Raw genomic sequence first — 19,845 nt, 5'->3', positions numbered from 1 at the left:
ATAAGTGTTAACAGTATTCTGAACCAGCCATATTATTTTTGGAGGGTATTTGTTGGAAAGGGAGGAGGTTGAGATTGTTTAAAAACACATTGTTCCAAAATCACATTTTTACATGGGTATGGCAGCTTAATTTTAGGAACTTCATTTTAAAAATTGCATTTCTTTCCCTACTGGACTCTATTGTACATACCCAGTGTCTGATTTTGCAACATATGAATTTGTTGGGAGATTTTTCCCTAAGTACTGCCTTCCACTGTTGACCCACGTTCCTTCTAATACACTAAAATTCAATGATCTATAATTTCTCAGTATCTAAAATAGCTGATGTTATACACAAGAATATTGAGAAGAAGCTGGGCCCTACTTGCAGGCTTACTTAGACAGCATTAGTCACATTTAATGCATTTAACTGTTACCTAACAAGCATCATCTTTTATTGACACAAAAAACCATCTTTGCAACTATATTCACTTTCTCAAAGTTTACTTCCAAATGCTAAAAGTTCTGTTGTCTGAAGTCCCATGTTACAGAAGTCTTACTATTAAAATTTTTATTTGTTCTTTTCATTTTACATAGGCCTAAAAAATATTCTGTTTTACTGAATCTTCTTGACCTAAATAAAATAATTTTCTATATTATTCTCTCCTATACCTGAATATCTTAGTTCTACTGGTGTTTTCTTGCTTCTGAATTTTGACAGTAAAACATTAACAACATACAACATATTGCTTAACATTTATCTTTAAATGAAAACATTAGGCAATAGATCCCTTAAGTAAGATGACTTAAGTAATTTCTGTGTCCTCATTTTTGCAATAATCTCCACTTTGTTAGCTTCCATAAAGAGGCCCTGTGAAAGGCCAAACTTTCTTTAGTTACATTCAAAAAATACCCAGGCACCGCAATGTCACAGATTCTATTACCATTTCACTTACATATAAAATTCAGCTAATGCATTGCCCTTTGAAACAGTAAATAAATGGGTTTTAAGAATGAGATTTCTCTGAAGAAGTCACTGAACAATGAAATCACGATAGGATGGGCATAGATGACCTTTCTAAATGTAACTGAATATATTTCACACAACACCTAACTTACCAAAAAAAGAATTTTATACTCCCTTTCCTAGATTATTCATATTTTTAGTACTAAATGTTTAAACATTATGTTTATTTTTACAATCTTGGATATTTTTCTCCTTGCATACTGCATCACAAAGCATTGAAATATTTGAAGTCAGCTTCTATTTCTTTCACAAACTGACTTTAGAATTAAATGTGAAAAGCACCTAAACAATGTATTTTAAAAGTATTTGAAACTATCATGGTAATGCTCAGTGGAGAGAGGATAGCAGCATAATTTGCAATGCTAATATTGAAACCTAAACCACACTCCATTTTCAATTGTTACATACAGGAAACTTCCATAATACTGAGCGGCAGAGGTCCTTAACTTGTTATTAACTTTATTTAATTCTTGTCAGAATACATAAAAGCCAACAAAAAGTAGTATATTTTTTCTTCTTAGATATGCAACAGCATTTCACTTTTGAAATGTGCAATTCAAGAACATATTGTATTGTATTTATTTTTACTTTCTTGCCAATGGTACAAAATATTAAACCATTCACATTACTTTCAAGAAAATTCAAATTTTCATCTACTAACTAGCTTCAAAAGTGGAGGGAAATGGATGAATTGCATTGTCAATGAACTGAGACAAAGGAGATTTTATCCTGTTACATAGTGATAACTACAAATTGCAATATATAGAATTGTAGAATCATTTAGGTTGGAAAAGACCTTTAAAATCATCAAGTCCAACTGTTAACCCAGCCAAGTCCACTACTAAACTATGTCCCCAAGTGCCACATCTCTGTATTTTTTATATACCTCCAGGGGTGGGGACTCAACCACTTCCCCGGGCAGCCAGTTCCAGTGCTTGACAACCCCTTTGGGTGAAGAAATTTTTCCTAATATCCAATCTAATCCTCCACCCAGCACAGCTTGAGGCTGTTTCCTCTCATCCTATCACTCATTGCTTGGGAGAAGAGACTGACACCCACCTCGTTACAACCTCCTTTCAGGCAGCTGCACAGAGCGATAAGATCCCCCCCTCAGCCACCTTTTCGGCAAGCTAAACAGCCCCAGTTGCCTCAGCTGCTCCCCATAAGACTTGTTCTCATATGGTATGTCAGATACATTGCAGAGCAAAGACACAGGTTTTTTTGATAGCTGAACAACATATAAGCCTTTCTTGGTTTCAGGTGCAGCAGATCCCAAATATCTCTTAATACAGCAGTCTCAATTTTTACTTCCACCACCATAAACAGATACATTACTACATTTTACAAAATTGCAAAAAATCACAAATTTAGCTGGGTTGAGTAGACTGAACAGAGATTTGTGCAGGTTTAAATTCATAAATCAGAAAGCCACCAGAAATGTGACTTGTTCTTTTTGATTAGTGCTAATAATTTAGCACACAAATGTAAAGTGATGAATGAAACAATAAAAGCACTAAGTTTGGAGCAAAGACAAAATAAAAAAAAATTAAAAAGCACTCAAAAAGAAATAAATAAGTACCAAGGAAGTTGATAATTAATTACATTTTAATTTAGTGTTTAATGATGTAAAAAACACAGGGTTTGCTTTTTTTTATCTGACAAAAAGCATTTACTATGAAAAATATGTATCAATGACCTTCAAAAACATGTAAAAGTAAATATATTCCTTAGTTGAACATTATGTATCTATGTATTATTGTTTAATCTTTATGTTTTAACATAAATCCTCACTGTCAAACCATGTCATTCACCAACATTGCCTGAACAGATTTGTTTACAAAGACATAAAATCCCAGCAAAATGAGAACTGTTAAATGCAAATTACATTTCAGTCCTCTTCATGAACAAGTAATATTACTGGAGATACATGACTCCAAAGATACATGGCCAGGATGAAAGGAAAACTGATTGAGGAATGGATAATCTCATTATGAAAAGGAAATAAATGTATTTCCATGTTTTTTATTAGTTAGGAACAATCTTTATTTTTTCCATATAAAGCAAGATTATATACAAGCTAAAGTTTGCACTGTTAACATACATAAAATACCTTATTTATTTAAAAATATATTTATTTGCATAGGAATGCATGAATGCACACACATTTATTCATACGGAAGCTCTACAAAAGAATTAATATCATTACACATACAGTACCACTAATAATTATTTAACATTTTTATAACATTCCATTGCTCTTTCACAACAGATTGCTGTTTGCAGTTTAATCTCCAATCTGTAACAGCAATAGAAATTAAAGTAGGGCAATATTACCACAATATTACCAAAAGCATATAATTGAAGAATTGAGGATCTACTGCTTTTTTTTTTTTAAAGAACAAATTATATGCCCAAGAAATGTCATGAGTTATAGGAAGTGGATTATTAAGAACAGTTGAACCAGAAAATAGCAAGTCATACTAAATATTTCAATTCTTTCATTTTTGCAGTGTATCTAAGCATAACTCCGGAATCCTATTTAACCAGGGACCTGCTGAAGAAATAGCAAGCATTTTCTGATAGTTTATTCTACTGTATGCACAAGCACTTGTATTTTATTTGCAAGATAAAATGCAGTGAGATGGAGAGACAGAAAGAGAAGTAATGCATGGCTGCTTTTGGTTTTCTGGGAACACATTTTCCCCAAATCATCCCTGTGAGAAAGGTGAGAGTCCTGTTCAGCCTACAGACTGCAAGGCCTCATAATCTGTGGTATTAAACACAACTCAGAAATCTTAATAGAAGCAGCCTGGAAAACTGATCTTCAGCCAGTGCAACAAGAAAATAATCCCCTGTACTTGACCAGTCTGTGGAATTTCTAATTCAGATTTACAGGCTCATTTCTTCTATCATCAGTATGACAAAGCCATGTGTCTTTACTAGACATGCTCCCTGCTTATTTTTTGAGTTTAACTTGGCATACAACTTCAAGGTGGGTTGTGGTTTTTTTTCTTCTCCCCATCTCTGCTATGCAAGAAAACTTGGAATAGACAGAAAGGAAACAACCTTTTATAATGTTACGTGATCCCAGGAGCTGGGCTTTAAGGAAATCCGTAGATTTTGACACTGACAATACTAGACAGATCACAAAAAAATGACAGGCAGTGACTCAACAAATCCTTTTTGAGGGACCTCAGCACAAACAGCCTTGCTTCTCTGGAACTCTGGAAGCTCTGGCTTCGGGACTGGCTCTAGCAAGAAAAAAAAATGGCTGTAAGTGGCAGACTCCTTTTATGCCACCTAATGCTCCTACAGGAATAAAACCCCGCACAAAGCACCAAACAAAACCAAACCATTTATCCCACCTAGATTACTCCAGCTCTCTTACCAGTCCAGGTATTTAGCTGCTAACCAGAAACTAAGCAGAACTGTACTTGTAGTATCTATGAGAAAATGATCAGAAACAGTTCAGGTCAACACAATTACTCAATAAAAAGAAGTAAATCTTCCAGTTCCAAGTTTTTGATGATATAGTGGAGACAGTTAGCAGAGACTACCCCAGCCTCTCACTGGCACCATGAACTAAACCTACAAAACCTACAAAACCTACAAAACCTACAAAAAACCAAAAGTACTCTATAAAGTCTCACAAGACTGCATATTTCTGCTATGTTTTGGAGGAGCAAAAAGTTGGTTCAAACTTTGATGGAGACCTGCCCAAAAATACCTCAAAAATACTGAAAGGGCTTTCAATATCTAAACCCAAATTTTATTAGAACATTAACTAGAACAATTAGGTTTTAATTATATAACCAGAAAGTGACATAAAAAATAAGTAAGGGTTTTATAAGAAATCTCACATCCTATCTAGTACATTTTTGCAGTGATTTCATGATCTGTTTTTTTCATCCTGCTTTGCCTCCAGTCCAGTGCTCTCACCATGGAGAACTGGCTATACATCTACCATCTGTATTTCTTTTAACCTGTTCAAGTGACGGGCTCTCCTCGTCCCATTTCTCACATCTTGTCTTTTACTCCTTATTTGCTGTTCTCTTCAGTTCAGCACTGTTTCCCAGCTGTGCATCTCCAACTATGCTGAGCAGTAAAGAAAACATAAGAAAGCAGCTATCCTTCCTGCTGTCCAATCATATCTTAACTTTAATAACAAAACAAATTTGCAAACTTAAAGAAATAAAAGAAACATGCCATCTGTGACACGTATCCTTCTTCACAAATTCATAGAAACAGATTGTCTTTAGGCTAACTATGCACTTAACAGAAGATAAAAACTCCACCTCGTAGCTACTAGGAAATAATACACAGTCTACAATTTCTGGTTGTATACACAGAAGTCTATCAGCACATTGAGCCAAAGTCACCAGCAACTTCGTCAGCCGTCACATGCATTTTGCAGGGTAGTGAGTCAGACTGAAGATCCATGGCAGTTTCCAAATGTGTATTTTCTCCCAAGATGTGCAATACAAAACTGGCAAAAAAATTCCAAACCAAAACATATTCCTCAAGTCTGGTGAGCCACAACACTTCCACAACGATGGCCCCTCCCTTCACTGTCTGCTTGGCCAAAATCAGTTACACCAGCATCATTCCTTGTCAAGTCTGGCATCACATCTTAATTTATTACAGATTACGTGTGTGAAGATACTAAACAAGGCACATTCCAGACCTGTTGTTGGTGTATTCCAATGACATAACAAGTGACATTCCTCTGATCAAGTATTGAACTCTGCCCCTCAGCTAGTGATCTTGAACTCCTTCAAGGAGTAGGGAGAAACAGGGAGCCCTTGGTATAAATTCCCTCATTCTGAAGCCCGGGCAAAAAAATCACCAAATGAGTAACACCCAAGATAGCTTATTTATCCACCCAAAACATCTATTATGCACTCTTCAGACCTGTTCACTTGCTGGAGATGGTAATGCTCTCAACCCTTTGGATGAGCGTTTCCTCCCCAGGACTCCACTCCAGCCCCCGTCAGACTATTCTGTTTGGACTAGAGTTATGGTCTGACCCAGCCAGCCACTCATTCACTCTTACACTGTGTCAAGAGACCCACCTGTACTATAAAAATGCAGCCATATGGGCACAACTAAATTTAAACTGGTTTGCTTAGCATCCTCAGCTATCAGCTGCTAACTTTTCACACACCAGGGTTTCTACTCCACCCTTTAATTTGAAGCTTGTCCTGGAAACTGCCTTACAGGACATGCACATTCAAGTAGCATGTTTTAAACAGAAATCAAGAGCAATTTTATTCTCCAGATCCGTTTGCTTGTACTGCAGCAGTACCTTGTTAGACTGAGGTGCTACCACTCAAGCCAGCATTCAGGAGAGCCAACAGGTATGCTGCCACAGAACAAACTACATTTTCTGAGTATTAATATTAAACTCTCTTTAAATCGTTTATGTTTCCTGCACATTTATTATACCGACAACTTACATGTTATTTGAAGCTGAAAGATTAGAGATTGAAAAGCAGGAAATTTCTCCCTGGGATTTCCACAGCAACTTTTGCCCCCACCTAGTGACACTGCAGTGACAGCAAGGCTATTAGCCCATATTACTGATCAGCTGCCACAAGAAGCACAAATTTTACTGTGTCGTCACATCCTAACAACAGCTTTCAACGGAAAGTTTCAGGTTTCTTTAGCTTCACAACCGGGCGCCCGAGCTTTCCAAGGCTGGGGCAAGGCTGGCCACTGAGGGCCCACAGTGCCGGCCTCGGCTGGGCGGCTGCCCCTCGGCTCCAGGCTGGTCAGCAGGCACGCTAACTTCAAAACTCTGCGTTGCCTCAGCGTGGTGTAAAAATAATTGCTGCCTGTCCTGTTTTCGTTTTCTAACCCACATGGCCTCTTACTTGGGCTGTAGCCCTCTGCACTGTACCAGAGGTGTTGCTAGTGCTTCACGTGTAATACTGTGGGGGAAATGCTGCATGGCTTACTATCATAACACATCTCCAATATGTTTTTACATACACTTCAAAAACAACATAGCATATCATGAAGTACCTACCATTTTAACTTTTTATTAGGATATAAATTCAAGCTTCTCCAGCTCCTAAGTGTAGACAGAAAACCAAACCAAAACAAACAGAAAGGATATTACTAATCCAGAAACCTGTCCAAAATTAATAATTAATTCCTTTTCAACCAAGCTCAAATTATAGCAGAAGTTTATTTTTGTTTATTTTTCAGAGGCTTTTGATGTAGTTGTCTATTTCTACACTGAAATACAGCAGAAATCTCTGACATAAAACTTGTTCAGATTTGATACACAAGCCAAAGTCCCTTTTTCTATACAGAGAGACAAAGGGCATGTATGGGCCTTGATTACGCTTTATTAGGTTCTTCACTAAAATCTGTGTCAGTGGCCCTGTCAAGTGGACAAAACTTGATTTTTCTAAGAAATTATTTTTAGTTGCAGGCATAGTGTGGGTTTACCAGAGAAGGAAGAGGAGGAAAGGGAAAAGAGAAGTAAAAGCTTCCATCACCCTGACTACCGCACTGCCAGCTGTGTGCTGCCACAAAACTCACCCGCCATCTTTTCTAGCACGTATTCTGTGGACAAACCAGAAGTCTGCTGCTTTATAATCAAAGTATCACTTCAGCTGTTTCTAGGGAACATAACAAGACAGCAAAGGAGGCACGAGACACTGGAAAGCAGCTGAGCAACGACTTTGCTTTCAGTACAAGGCTTGAAGACACCAGGCCATTCTGTACTGAACGTGCCCGTACGGTCCTTGCCACTGTATTGTCAAAGCAACAGAGGGGTTCTCCAGCAGGTGCTTCCCCACTGCAACAGTGAGCAGAGCAGCAGTGGCAACTCACCTTACCGAGAAGGACCGACACAGCTCAGAAACTATTTGTGCCACATGACTTTAGGTTTCTAAGATGAGCGCCCTGACTCGCACGCTGTCGTAAACTACTCGGGGCATCTGATGCTGAAGGTAGAGGCCTGAAGTTGGATGATGTGAATAAAGGAACTGTGGTGTCACCCAGGACATCTGCAACTGGAAAAGGACTTTGATCTGAGTCTCCATAGCACCGGTAACTGCCTGGAAGTTGGATGGGTGGCCTTTTGTTCTTAGAACCATGATCAACACAATTTTTTTGTAGTTTACCAAAATAAAAGAAACCCTAAAATAAAAAGCAAAACCAAATGGAAGCTCTTCCATTCTTCTCTAACAGACCAAAGTGAACAGTGGTGGTTGAAAAGGCATTGGGTCACACCACGAAAACCACAAAATCATCAATAACTCAAGAGTACAAATCCTTCATTTCCTGACAAACTGAATACTTAATTCAGCCAAAGAGTAAATATTTCATTTCAAAGATGAATGCAAGTTTATAATTTAAATATTAAATTGACTGACAACTTGAAATAAACACTTGCTTCAAAACTGGAAAAATAATAGTGGTAAAAATTGTAAAATGCTTATCTGAAAATAAAAGGCTTACTCCAGATTGCTTTCAGGTTTACCCCTTTCCCCTATAATGGCTAAACTAACATGTTTGTGAAGACTGTTTTGTTGCATTGAGTTCTACATTCTAGAATCAACAAGCTTGCAAAGAAAAGTACCTTTAAAAATAGCCCTGTCCTACCAAATACCCCATCTAAAGCACAGGCACACAAATCCTTTCTGTCTGAGCTAATAGGATCACTTCTGTGGCTTCTGGTTTCACCTACCAGTGTAGTTCTGATGTATATGTAAGGACCCAAAACCTAAAGACCTTGTCATAGATATATGCTCTATTTGGAAAGAGAGACACTGTGGAAGCAGAGTATTACTACCGGATTCAAATTTTCCCAAGAAAAGAATCTACATCCTTCCCATTGGGAGTGTCATGCACTCAGAGAGGACAAGTGTCCTCTACTGAATCTCCTTGGCTGCCTCCTGAAATTTCCAGGCATCCAGCTCTAATGCAAAGAAAACCAAACTCAGTTTTAATTTCTGCCCAAAACTGCATCACCAGTTGCCTCTGTACTTCCACTTTGCATTTTTTATTTTTAGAACGTGGTTAGTTTTGATTATTTTGAAGTAAATATTTTAAAGGCTATATGGTTATTCATTGAAATTATTATTCAAGTTCAAAGTAAAGACAGGTTTCTCCTATTTTTAACCTATTTCTCTAGGTTTTAAAAAACTGTTCTTGACAAGACTTTGTATATGTCCTGTTGATTACAATATTCTGTAGGCTCTGATGAATATAATGTTATGCTGAAACTCCAGCAGCCTGAAAAAGGTGAGGATGGCACTGTGGCAAAATGCAGAGGTCTCAGTCAGGAGAGGAGTGTGGGTCAGGCTCCACTTTGAAGGGGAACGGGCTGGTCCAGAGCACTGGGACACATTCCCAGAGGAGGATAAGCACTGGCCTCATATTGCAAAGTCACAGCAAAAAGATCCTGCTGCCAGCAGATTTCCAGGCAGAGTCTAAACAGATATCAGCATCACCCTCACTTTACAGACAGCAAAAGAGAAGCACAAAGAGGACAGAAGGTTTGTCCAAAGCAGCAATAAAAATGAGGTTTTCCGCATCCTGGTCCAGGATGTAGATGCCCCTACCAGGCTATACAAAAGGACTTAATATGACTGGAAAAGACACAATTAACAACTGGATAGACAGAAACTGCTCTTTATAAGCATGTCAGAGGCCAATTACTACCCTGAGTTTTACATTAAATTGAGTGTGTTTATTTGTGTAAGATAGTATTAATTCCACTGTTAAGGCAAATGGAAGGATTTTAATAAAGGAATTTAAAGTGAGGGAAGTGAAGGCAAGAGGAAAAGGCTTGCCACCGTTAATAAAATAAATAGATGTCAGTGCAAATAGACATCACTTATTAGAAGTCTTCTATTCATGTAGCAGAGTCATGGCTTATAAAGATCTTTCCCCAGTGCTTTAGTATCTAGTGATGAATGCAGCGGGGGCAGGGGGGGTGGGGGTGGGGGAGAATGCGGAGAAACCCTTGTCAACATTTCCAAATAATTCCAAATAAATTTAAAATTAGATTTTGGACAATTCATTCTAACTACTGGATATGTATTGTTCAGAATAAATAATTTCTCAGTGGAATTACCTCCTTTGAAAAATCATCAAGGGTTTTAAAGGCAATGTTTGTACACTGTAAATAGCTCTAAACCGTTTCTTAAATTCCCGAGACATTTAAAGCTGAGTAAACTAGAAATTAGTATGAAGATTACCTTACATAGTGTTGGGCCACCAGCAAAAATCTAAAATGTTGGAAGTTCTCAAGACCTCCCAAAGAACTAAATATTAGTAAATGCTTCATGTTTCTCCCACCAAAATGTCAGTAATCTAGTTATGTTAAAAGAAGATAAATGTTAGCGATGAGAGCTAAAATTAAGATAATCAGAACCAGAAGCAACCTATTTCTAGAGCAGATTCTATGACTGGAGTCATTAAGACTTCTTAGACATACATCGGACGTAGTCCTTCTAGGCTCCCTTTAAAGCTAGTGGAGCCATCTATTTCAGCATGCCATGGATTACACCCTAGAAATAAATATTTTACATTAATGACGTGACAGCCCAAGGATGAACCTATAAGTTGCTCAAGCTTTGGTGTCTACATAGAAAGAATTTGCAATCATCAGGTGAATCTCATCCCAAAAGTCTACACAAACTCCATAGCGACAAATTCATTGGTTGGAAAACACATTTTGTTTTTCCTGGAACTTCAGTGGAATCAAAATATCCCAGAAAAATATTCCAATTCAATGGTAAACAACCACAACAAATAATCAATGCTGTAACAGATGATTGCAATGAAATTTCTCTGAGAAATGTTGTAAATCATCTGAATCCAGTCAGTATCAAACACCTTTGAAACACGATCCTGAAGGCAGAACTTTTTCAAAGCTATCCTTAACAGAAAATTATTTTCTACTAGGGAGAACAGGAAATTGTGCTTAGTAACTGTTTCTCTCCAAAGACCCTAAGACGATGACCTTAAAGTCAGAAGTCTAAGGAAACACATGGCAATAGTTAAACCCTCCAGAAAAGACATACCTGAAGGCAAACAGACCCTCCGCGTTTGTGACACTGACCCACAACGTTCCAGAAGAGAAATTGCTTCCCTGTCCTACTTGATTTATGTGGTCCCTTGAAGAAAGAAGTTTATGAGATCCTTCAACAACAAGCAGATTGCATAAAAATCTAGCTCACTATCACATAGTGTACAGGTAACACCAGTGTACAGGTGCCGCAGACATTCGACTAGTCCAACTGATATCCAAAATGAGCACATGGGTGTGGAAAAATGCATAAAGTAAAACGCAAGGGGATGAAGTTTATGCCTTTGTTTAGTAACAAATGCTTCTAAGACACTGAAGTGATCCTTTTTGTTTTGATTATCTGCATAGCACATATTCAAAAACAGCTGATGAAATCCAGATTCTCCTGTGCTCTGCAGTCATTCTCTTTTCACCTCATCAACCAAGAACGAGCTTCCAGCTCTGCAACTGTCCTACAACTAACTTCACACCATCAAACACTCTCTAATAATGTCCTGGCATTGGTAACAAACACCAGTCACCTTTTATCAGACTACAGCAATGTATTTTGAAAAAAGCTTTCCAGCTAGAATTAAGCAGAAAATAATGTTCCTGTCATGAAATACTCTTTCAGGATAAAGCCCAGTTCATGGGGAAAAAAAAAAAAAAAAAAGAAAAAAAAATTAAGGAAAAACAATACCAGAGTTACTCACACAGGAATAACTAGCAGCAGACTCAAAATGTCCACATGGTAGGAAAGTGCTTGAGCCACAGAGCTGCTTGTTACACCCTGGGGACAGCCTCAAGTCACTTTTCCAACAGAAATTTTAACAAAACTATCCCTTTCTGATGAAATTTTGGCATTTGACCAAACCTGACAGAACAGTAAAACAGTTTCAGGTAAAAGCAAAATATCAGTCCAGCAACCTCTACAAGAAGGTCAGAAAAAATGTAGCTCATCATTCTAGGAAGAAGGATTACTGCAGACATCTGACAATTTCACTTGCTCACCATAAAATATTTGGTTAATTCTCTTTTCCTTCCCCTGATGATGACATACAGTCCAAAAGAACTGCTTCACTTTTTTTTTTTTTTTTTTAATAAAGCAATTATAGTTACAAGCATAAAGAACAAAGCAAAATACAACTGAACATAGCACAACAGGTCACTTGAACAAGTCACAAAATAAATTACACAGATGTTCAAAACAATCTTTATTCATCAGCGCAGTTTCACTACTGCTACAACAGCAATAGACCATCTCAAATTTAGTGCACACACATGTGCACCGTTCTACCCTTTCTAGCAGAGGTGAAGCCTACTTACTGCTGTCATTACTCCTTTGTCATTATGTGAAAACAAAGTGGCACAAACCCTTATAAAATTTATGTTCAGTAGAGCTGCTATAAACAAATCCTATATAAATGAAGCTAGCTAATTTATTAAAACATACTCTTAACTCATTTTGCTAAACCATGTACCATACTTATCTCTGCTTCCTTGTAATGACTGGAACTTTCCAACCCACACAGCTCTTGATGTTAAACCTAATATGTTGTTGTGCCTCTGTGTCTGAAGTTTGGCGTGTTTGCTTATATTTGATAGTGCAACTCCTCTAAGAATGTAAGCTGGAAGACCAATGCAACATACTGAAATTTGTCTGGATGCCAAACATGACTCATTTTAGTAAGCATCCAGTAAAACCTCCACCAACAGAATGTTTTTAGTTATATTTTAAATCAGTCTGACTCTTTGAGACAAATAATAGCCTGTCTTCTTTTTTTTTAAAGACTCCATTCAAACAAATCCATGGGTATCTTTCTTTATATTAAAAGTGAACATGTACATAACAGCAGATGTATTTTTGATTCAACTTTAACATAACGACAAGTCTTTATAGAGATAGTTTTATCCTTTTGAAAGACAAAATCATCTGTCTTTAATTGCAGCAGAAAATATTTCTGTTCCTCTTTCAAAACTGTGAGCTAAGTAACCTTGTATCTGCAAGATTACTTGGAAAGACACATTTGTTAGAATGTTTTTTTCTTTAAAAGTTCATTAAATTAGTACTACGGTCATCCTGGCTTCTCAAATAGAAGAATACCCACGTTATAGAAGAATACCCACATATATATTGTTTTTCCCCTTCAAATCCCGTAAGTATAAAGAACATAACCTTCTCTATAAAAACAGGTCTCACTGTCCCTCACTATATCTCACATAGCTTGTGTGGTGCTATCCATCCTCCCTCAGCTTTGTCTCCCTTGCAATATCTGATCTTCATGCACCTACTAAAGACCATCAGGAATGAAATGCAATATTCTTTCATTACCAGTCAGGTGTGTCTGAAAAGAAATCAGGGATGAAAAATGTCTGGAAATGGAAAGAAGTGATGAAAAAATGAAGACAACCCATTCCAGGTGATTAGGGGATTTTAGGCAGTGTCATATATTTTACCTCATCTAAAGATTCCACTAAGCTGCCTTTATATGGCTTAGGCAAACTAAACCAAAATTGACAGCACGGACCACACTGCAATTTTTACCTGTTCATTCCTCACTGGTCCATTTTAGCAGTAGTGTAGAAAAGGGTCAGGCACAGGTATAAAGGACAGGGTCATAAAAGTCCTGAGTGTTAGCAGCTCTGAAGTTTCCATAGTTAAAGCTATACCACTATTAAAACCTAAAATTCTAACCAAGGCCAGAGGGACATCAGAATCATCAATAGTTATTTTGCACAGCACTAAATGCACTTTTTCCCTATCAAAAAGTCTGTTCATATATCTACTAGTGCTAGGGCTACTTCTAATGTGCTGTAACGGCTCTTCTCACAGCCTTCCTTGCTACTTCCAGCGGTGAACTCAGAACCAGAAGCAAGTTCTGCAGCTTCATGTGCTAGAATTAAAGCCTCATTCTTGAAAGATACATGTAACTTCTGTAGATACAGAAATGAGCAAAATGGAATCAAGGTCTTTGATTTTACCAAAACCTGTACAAAAGTTGGTTATAGTCATTAGCAGGTTCCAAACTTGCAATCCCAGAACAAACTGCCTATATTTTATTTTCCCCTTACAATTGAAACCAATTCCAGCTATCTGTCTGTTTTAGGAGCAGAAAGCTGTAAGAAAATTAAACACAGTGAAATACACAGAGGATACCGGAATAGACCCAAAGTTCAGAGCTGTTTGGCTGCATTTCTATATTGTTCATCTTTAAATGTCTCTCCATGCATAGCGAAGCCTGACTTTGCTGCCAGCTCCACTCCACTGACTGAAATCATGTAATTGCTGTCAGGTAGTTGGTTGTCACAAACCAACTGTTATTCCCCTTGGTTGTGTTTTAATACATGAAACTGCAGGATCACGGCAGATAAAAGACATTTGAGAACTAATAAAAGTTAAAGCCTGAATAATTCATGTTACAGTACTTTCTGGATAAGTCTTGTATACCTACCATAGATTTTTAGATGAAACAATATATGTATAGCTCTTTTTTTTTTTTTTTTTCTCGGGGGGGGGGGGGGTGGGGGTGTCCCCCTCAGGTAATCAGGTGCCTTACTAGTATGGCTATACAGTACTGCCCAGTCAAGATGGGTCTGTCAAAACAGGCTTTGAATGGAAAAGCCGTTCTGACAAAACAGAAAACATAGCATGCTCTGCAATGAAAAAAATCCACAAACCTAAATGTCAGTTTGTTTTCCAAGATGACAGTACAGTCATTTTCTGAACAGCTTTGTGTAATAAGTTGTTGATATTACTACTATGATTTCCAGGCTGAAGCTTTTAAGCAGCCAGAGTAATTTCCAATGCACTGCTATGTCCTTCTGTTAGGAGCTGCTTATGAAGAAGACCACAAACCACTTCTGCTCTATTTTTGAGTTTTGTGTGGTCTCCAGGTGTGGGCTTAAGGCAACATGCCTTCCAGTGGTCTAAGCTTTGTCACAGCACAGCCAAAGATAACTATGGCCCTGCCTACATCAGAGAGTCATATCCTTCTCCTCTAGAGTCCACATGCTCATGGAAGCAACATCACAACTGTATATATTTGCCACAACTGTCACATAAATATCCAGCACAACCATAACATCTAATATCACAACTGATCTACATGTATTATGTATCTATACCTGCATCCTGTTGCTAGGATAGTCAAAACAACTTATTCCCTCCCTTCTGCTGTTTTTTCTGATTTAATTTGCAAGCACATAGTTATACAAGCAGCGTGTAAGCCCTATGGCACCTGTTCCCCTGGTCCCACTGGAGCAAGAGGCGAGATCCAATGCTGGTTGATCTAACTGTAATGACTGAGCTACAGCCTCATGGCTAACCTTCTTTCAGTTTCACATTCACAATGCAGAAGGATAGCAGCACATAATCCCTGTGACCCCAAATGGCAGGATTGAGCAGCTAAGTGTTGGGATGGTTGGAAAACAATCCTGTTCCCTTTCAAAAGCATCTATGCTAAAGTTTACAGGCAAAGGTGGTGGCAAAGGGTTTTCAGAGCTATAGAAATCCATATTTCTTCTTCCCTTTTGGGAATGCAAATAGGAAAATTTCTAGCTTGCTCAAAATACAGAGTCTGAATGAATAATTTTCTTTATTGGGGTCGATCTCCTCATCTTCCCCTGAAACAGGTGCTTAGATACCAATAAATAAATAAACTAACAATATTCAGAATGAGCTCATTGATCAAGTGCCTCTCAACTGTTTAAAAAACACTGATCCAGTGCTTCTCTACAAAGAGAGAATAAACATAACTAGCCATGACACTCAAAATGCAGAAAGCTCAATTGCATCCAGTATGCAGAAAAACCAAGGTCCAATACATCATGAAAATGTTCTCTCAAAGCTCAACTAGGGATACAAGACAAAATTTATTGGTATTTCAATAGTTGTCCCCAAAAGACACTTTTCTGTTTCCATGGCAGTAAACAGAAGAGTCCAAAACTGTGTAATTGTCATGTTACTTAAAAAACCAAAACCAACCAAAACCTTCACAGGGATAAAAGATAAAAATTCAACCCAATAGCCAAATGGAGGCATTCAGGACTCACTGAGCTGTCAACATATTAAAGCCACTGTGCGAGACATTGCTGATACTATGGCAGAAGTGAAGAAACATTTTTTCACCTCCTACACAGCTATGACATATCCCTAAAAAAGAATTCAGTATGCCACAATCTATTGGACTCAGGACGAGAGTTGCGCCATTAGTCCTCTGGTGTCACATCTGAACTACCCTGGAAAGTAAACAGCATACACCCAAATTGTTCCTATGTAATAGCAAACATCTATCTGGAAATCAACTGGAACTAACTCCATGACACATACAAACTATTACACAATCAAAAACTAACTGCATCTCATATAAAACAGAGCAAATAATAAAAATAAATAGCAAATAGTGAAAGAATGTTTCTATGTCAGGTCTTGTCTGTAGTAGTCTGTGTCATCCTTGATACAATTAACAGCAACAAAAATGCATAAAAAGAAGCAAAACCTTTTTGCTGCTTCAGGCTTCAAATGTGGCTGGTTTCCCTACTGTAATTATGAACTGGAGTTAATCCGACTATATAAGTAAGAATCATAAATTCAAAGATCTGCTCCAAACAACCCCAATTATGTCCTAGATGGATATTAATATCAGGATAGAAATAATTAAAAATTTAAAAATCACATTGTCTTTACAAATCCATTTAATCTAGAAGTACTTACATCTTTAGGCAGGTTGCTCAGGTGCATTCAACTTATCCTTTCTACACCTTAACATGACTGAATTTTGTTAAAGTTTAGCCAAAATTTGTAGTGAGTGCTTTTGAAATAATAGCATCAGCAATTTACCAGCCTCTAGTCTTCTTTCTAAGCACACATGCAGGCTGCCTAAAAATAAGCCACCCCAGATTTTGCCACTGACGTGTTCTCACTGATCTTCTCTATATCACTGTACTACCTAAAAATGGCAAGATTTAGCTTGCAATAGGAGTTACAAGAAATAATACTTGCAGTAATAAAGACGTGTAAAAATGAAATTGCATGGATTTTGTCAGTTTATGCTATTTCAAGTATGAAGCACAGGAAAAAATGCTGAAAGGATCAATCAGGACAGATCCCCGATTACGCTTCTTAAAATTATCTTCCAACCCAACCTAAAGAGGAGCTATAGTATCCATACCAAACTACAACACATGGTGGCATTCTCTAATGTAACAGAGGGTGGTCTGTACCTTACCATTGACTGGTAGGTATTGGCCACGTTTCAAGTGATAGTTAACATTTCCACTCCTCATGACACAATCCTTTTGCTCTAAAGCGACCTGTTTCTGAGGGCAACTACAAAACAAGTCATGACCATTTCGGAACGCTGTTGAGTATTGAGTTGAATCCCACAAAATAAATTTAAAAAAAAAAAAAAAAAAAAGAAGTCATTGCGATAGCATTTAACTCTTTTTATTTCTAGGGTTCCGATACAAAGTCCTGGATAAAATGCAGTCATCATGGTACCAGTTTTAGTCGTCTCGGTTGACTGGCGGCCATCAACGCCAAAAAAGAGCTGCCTGCAAAACTTGTTCGTCTGTATGATGAGGCCGTGACCCGAGGCTGTCAGCGGGCTGGCAGACCCGCACCCGGGACCCCGCAGGGGTGCGGAGCAGCTCTCCCACGGCTGCCGGCCACCCTGCGCCTCCCACTTCGGCCACCGGGAATTGCCCGGGCAGCGGGGAGCGGGACCCCTGCGCTACGGCCCGGCTGCGCCTGCCGAAGCCAAGCGGGCAGCTCTAGGAAGGGAGCGGCGAGCGACGCTTCCCCGACCCCGGACACTTTAAATAGCTTTCCGCGCTGTGTGCTCCTTGTCCTTTAAGGGAAAACACGGGCGAGCCGGGGACGGGCGGGACGGCAGGCAGGGCTCCCGCCACGCCGGCTGCCTCCCCCGCGGGGCTTCCCGCCCCGGCGCCCACCTGCCCCCATCAGCACCTCAGCTCCGCGGCGGCCTGGCCCCGCCGGCCTCGGCGCACCGGGCGGAGCGGGCGGCACCGGCGCGGGCAGCCGGGCGGCAAGGCGGGCCCTCAAGGTCCCGACCCGGGGGTGCGGGGGTCCGCGGCGCCCCTCAGCTCCCAGAACCGCCGCCCGCTGACGGGGAGCCGGGAGCCGCCCGCTGACAGGAGCGGGGGCGGCAGTTGGCGCCGGCTGCCGCGGCGGCGCCCGGCCCGGGAAGTTTCTCGCCACAGGTTGCCCCCTCCCGCCCGCCCCCCCCGGGAGCCCCCCGGGCGGGCCCGGCCACAGGGACGCACCTTGGCGCCGCAACCGCCGCTTCTTGAGCCCGAAGATGCGGACCTTGGAGAAAATGTCCACCAGGTTGCCGTTGCAGAGCCCGCGGTTCTTGCTGGGGCTGTTCCGCCTCCTGCTGGCCGAGGGCCGGTCCCAGTGCTGCTCCCTCGCCTGCCGCTTCTGGCGGATTAAACCGCTGGCGATGGCCGCTGCCATGGCTGCTCGCCGGGTCGCCCACGCCGGCCGGCGCCGCGACGGGCAGGGGGGCGGGCGGCGGCGGGGCGCTCAGCCCCGGCGGGGCCCCATCCCCGGGAGCGCGGGCGAGCGGGAGCCTCCTCCGGCCCGGGGCGCGGCTGCAGCGGGGCACCCCCGCCCCGTGGCCCGCGGGAGCTGCCGCCGCCGCCGCGGGTCACCGCATGGGTGCCTCGCCGCCCCTCCCGGCCTGCCCCCGGCGCAGGGGCACCTGCTCGGGCGGAGGGTGTTTGCGGGCGGCCCGGCGGCGCGGAGCCAGCGGGACTCGGGGCAGAGCCGCGCCCGGTGGGGTCGGGTCGGGTCGGGTCCGGCCGGCAGCGTCGCCTCCCGGCGCTGCCCCTCAGCCCCGCGCCGCCACCGCCCGCTCGCCCGCCGCTGCCATCGCCGCGGCCGGGGCGGCTACCGCCGCCTCTTCCAGGCTCCTGCCCGGTGATTGCCAAGTGCTTCAGAAATCAGCATCTGGAGAGAGCAATCTTCTTCTCGGGGGAGAGCTGTAATCACGGCTCTTCAGTCCCACCCCGCTCCAGCCTCCCCTACACACGCACGCACACACACGCACACGCACACACAGGCACGCACCGCTGGAGCTTTTTTTCCTCCCCAAGGCGAGGGGCGGCGAGGGGGCAGGGGGTGGAGGAGGGATGGGGAAAGGCAGGGGAATAAAGCAAAGGGGGCGAGGGGCGGGAGGGAAGCGGTGCTGCTGATGCCGTTTTCGGGTGGGAACCAGCGGGTTCCCGGCGCACCCGCCGCCAGCTGCCTTCGTCTCCCCTGAGCTTTCTGGCTGGCTGGATGCGGAGCGCCCCCCCCCCCCCCCCCCCCTTCGGGAAGCGGGGCGCTGGGCGCTGCCGGAGGGGCGTACGGCCCTTCCCGTCCTCCGCCGCCCAGCCGGGCACCCTTGCAGGCACCCTCCGGCCACCTCCTCGCACCGGCTCCCTGACGCCCTGCCCGCGGGCAGCCGCCCTCGGCGGTGACACCGGCACCTGTCGCCGTGCCCCGGGCGGGGGAGCTGTGGGGGCAGGTGAAGGGCCCGCCGCCCGGCGCAGCCCCTCTGCGGGACGGGGCAACCGTCCGCCCCTCCTCATCCCGGGCACGGACGGGGCAGGGGTGTGGGCCCACAGGAGCGGGGTCTTTACTGCATGCAAAGCGCAGGTTTTAGAGCCGTGAGGAAGAAACACACCTACGAGGCTAAGGGGACCTTCCACCCAACCCAACACGGGCTCTTTGGGAGAAAATGTTATAGCAACAGCAGACTTTTAACTCTGAGTGCAAACTGGTTACTGAGGTTTCAGAAATACC

At 41.8% G+C, this 19,845-nt stretch overlaps 1 protein-coding gene across 2 annotated transcripts in view; it reads right to left on the bottom strand.

Annotated features, from left to right (window-relative positions):
* FGF14 (fibroblast growth factor 14) overlaps positions 1-19,845 on the bottom strand; it is a 406,279-nt gene that overhangs the window by 111,992 nt on the left and 274,442 nt on the right. The window contains exon 1 of one of the 2 annotated variants that reach the window (XM_055803053.1): positions 18,321-19,028. The exons of the other annotated variant lie outside the window; for it this stretch is intronic. Coding sequence (XP_055659028.1) covers positions 18,321-18,513 — 193 coding nt within the window. The 5' untranslated portion in view covers positions 18,514-19,028. Of the gene's footprint in view, positions 1-18,320; positions 19,029-19,845 lie in introns of those variants that run through there. 2 annotated transcript variants of the gene reach the window in all.

Source organism: Falco peregrinus, chromosome 4 (genome assembly GCF_023634155.1).
Source record: "Falco peregrinus isolate bFalPer1 chromosome 4, bFalPer1.pri, whole genome shotgun sequence".
Lineage (NCBI taxonomy): Eukaryota > Metazoa > Chordata > Aves > Falconiformes > Falconidae > Falco > Falco peregrinus.
The sequence above is the reverse complement of the archived record's forward strand: the minus strand, read 5'-3'. Positions and strand labels throughout refer to the sequence as shown.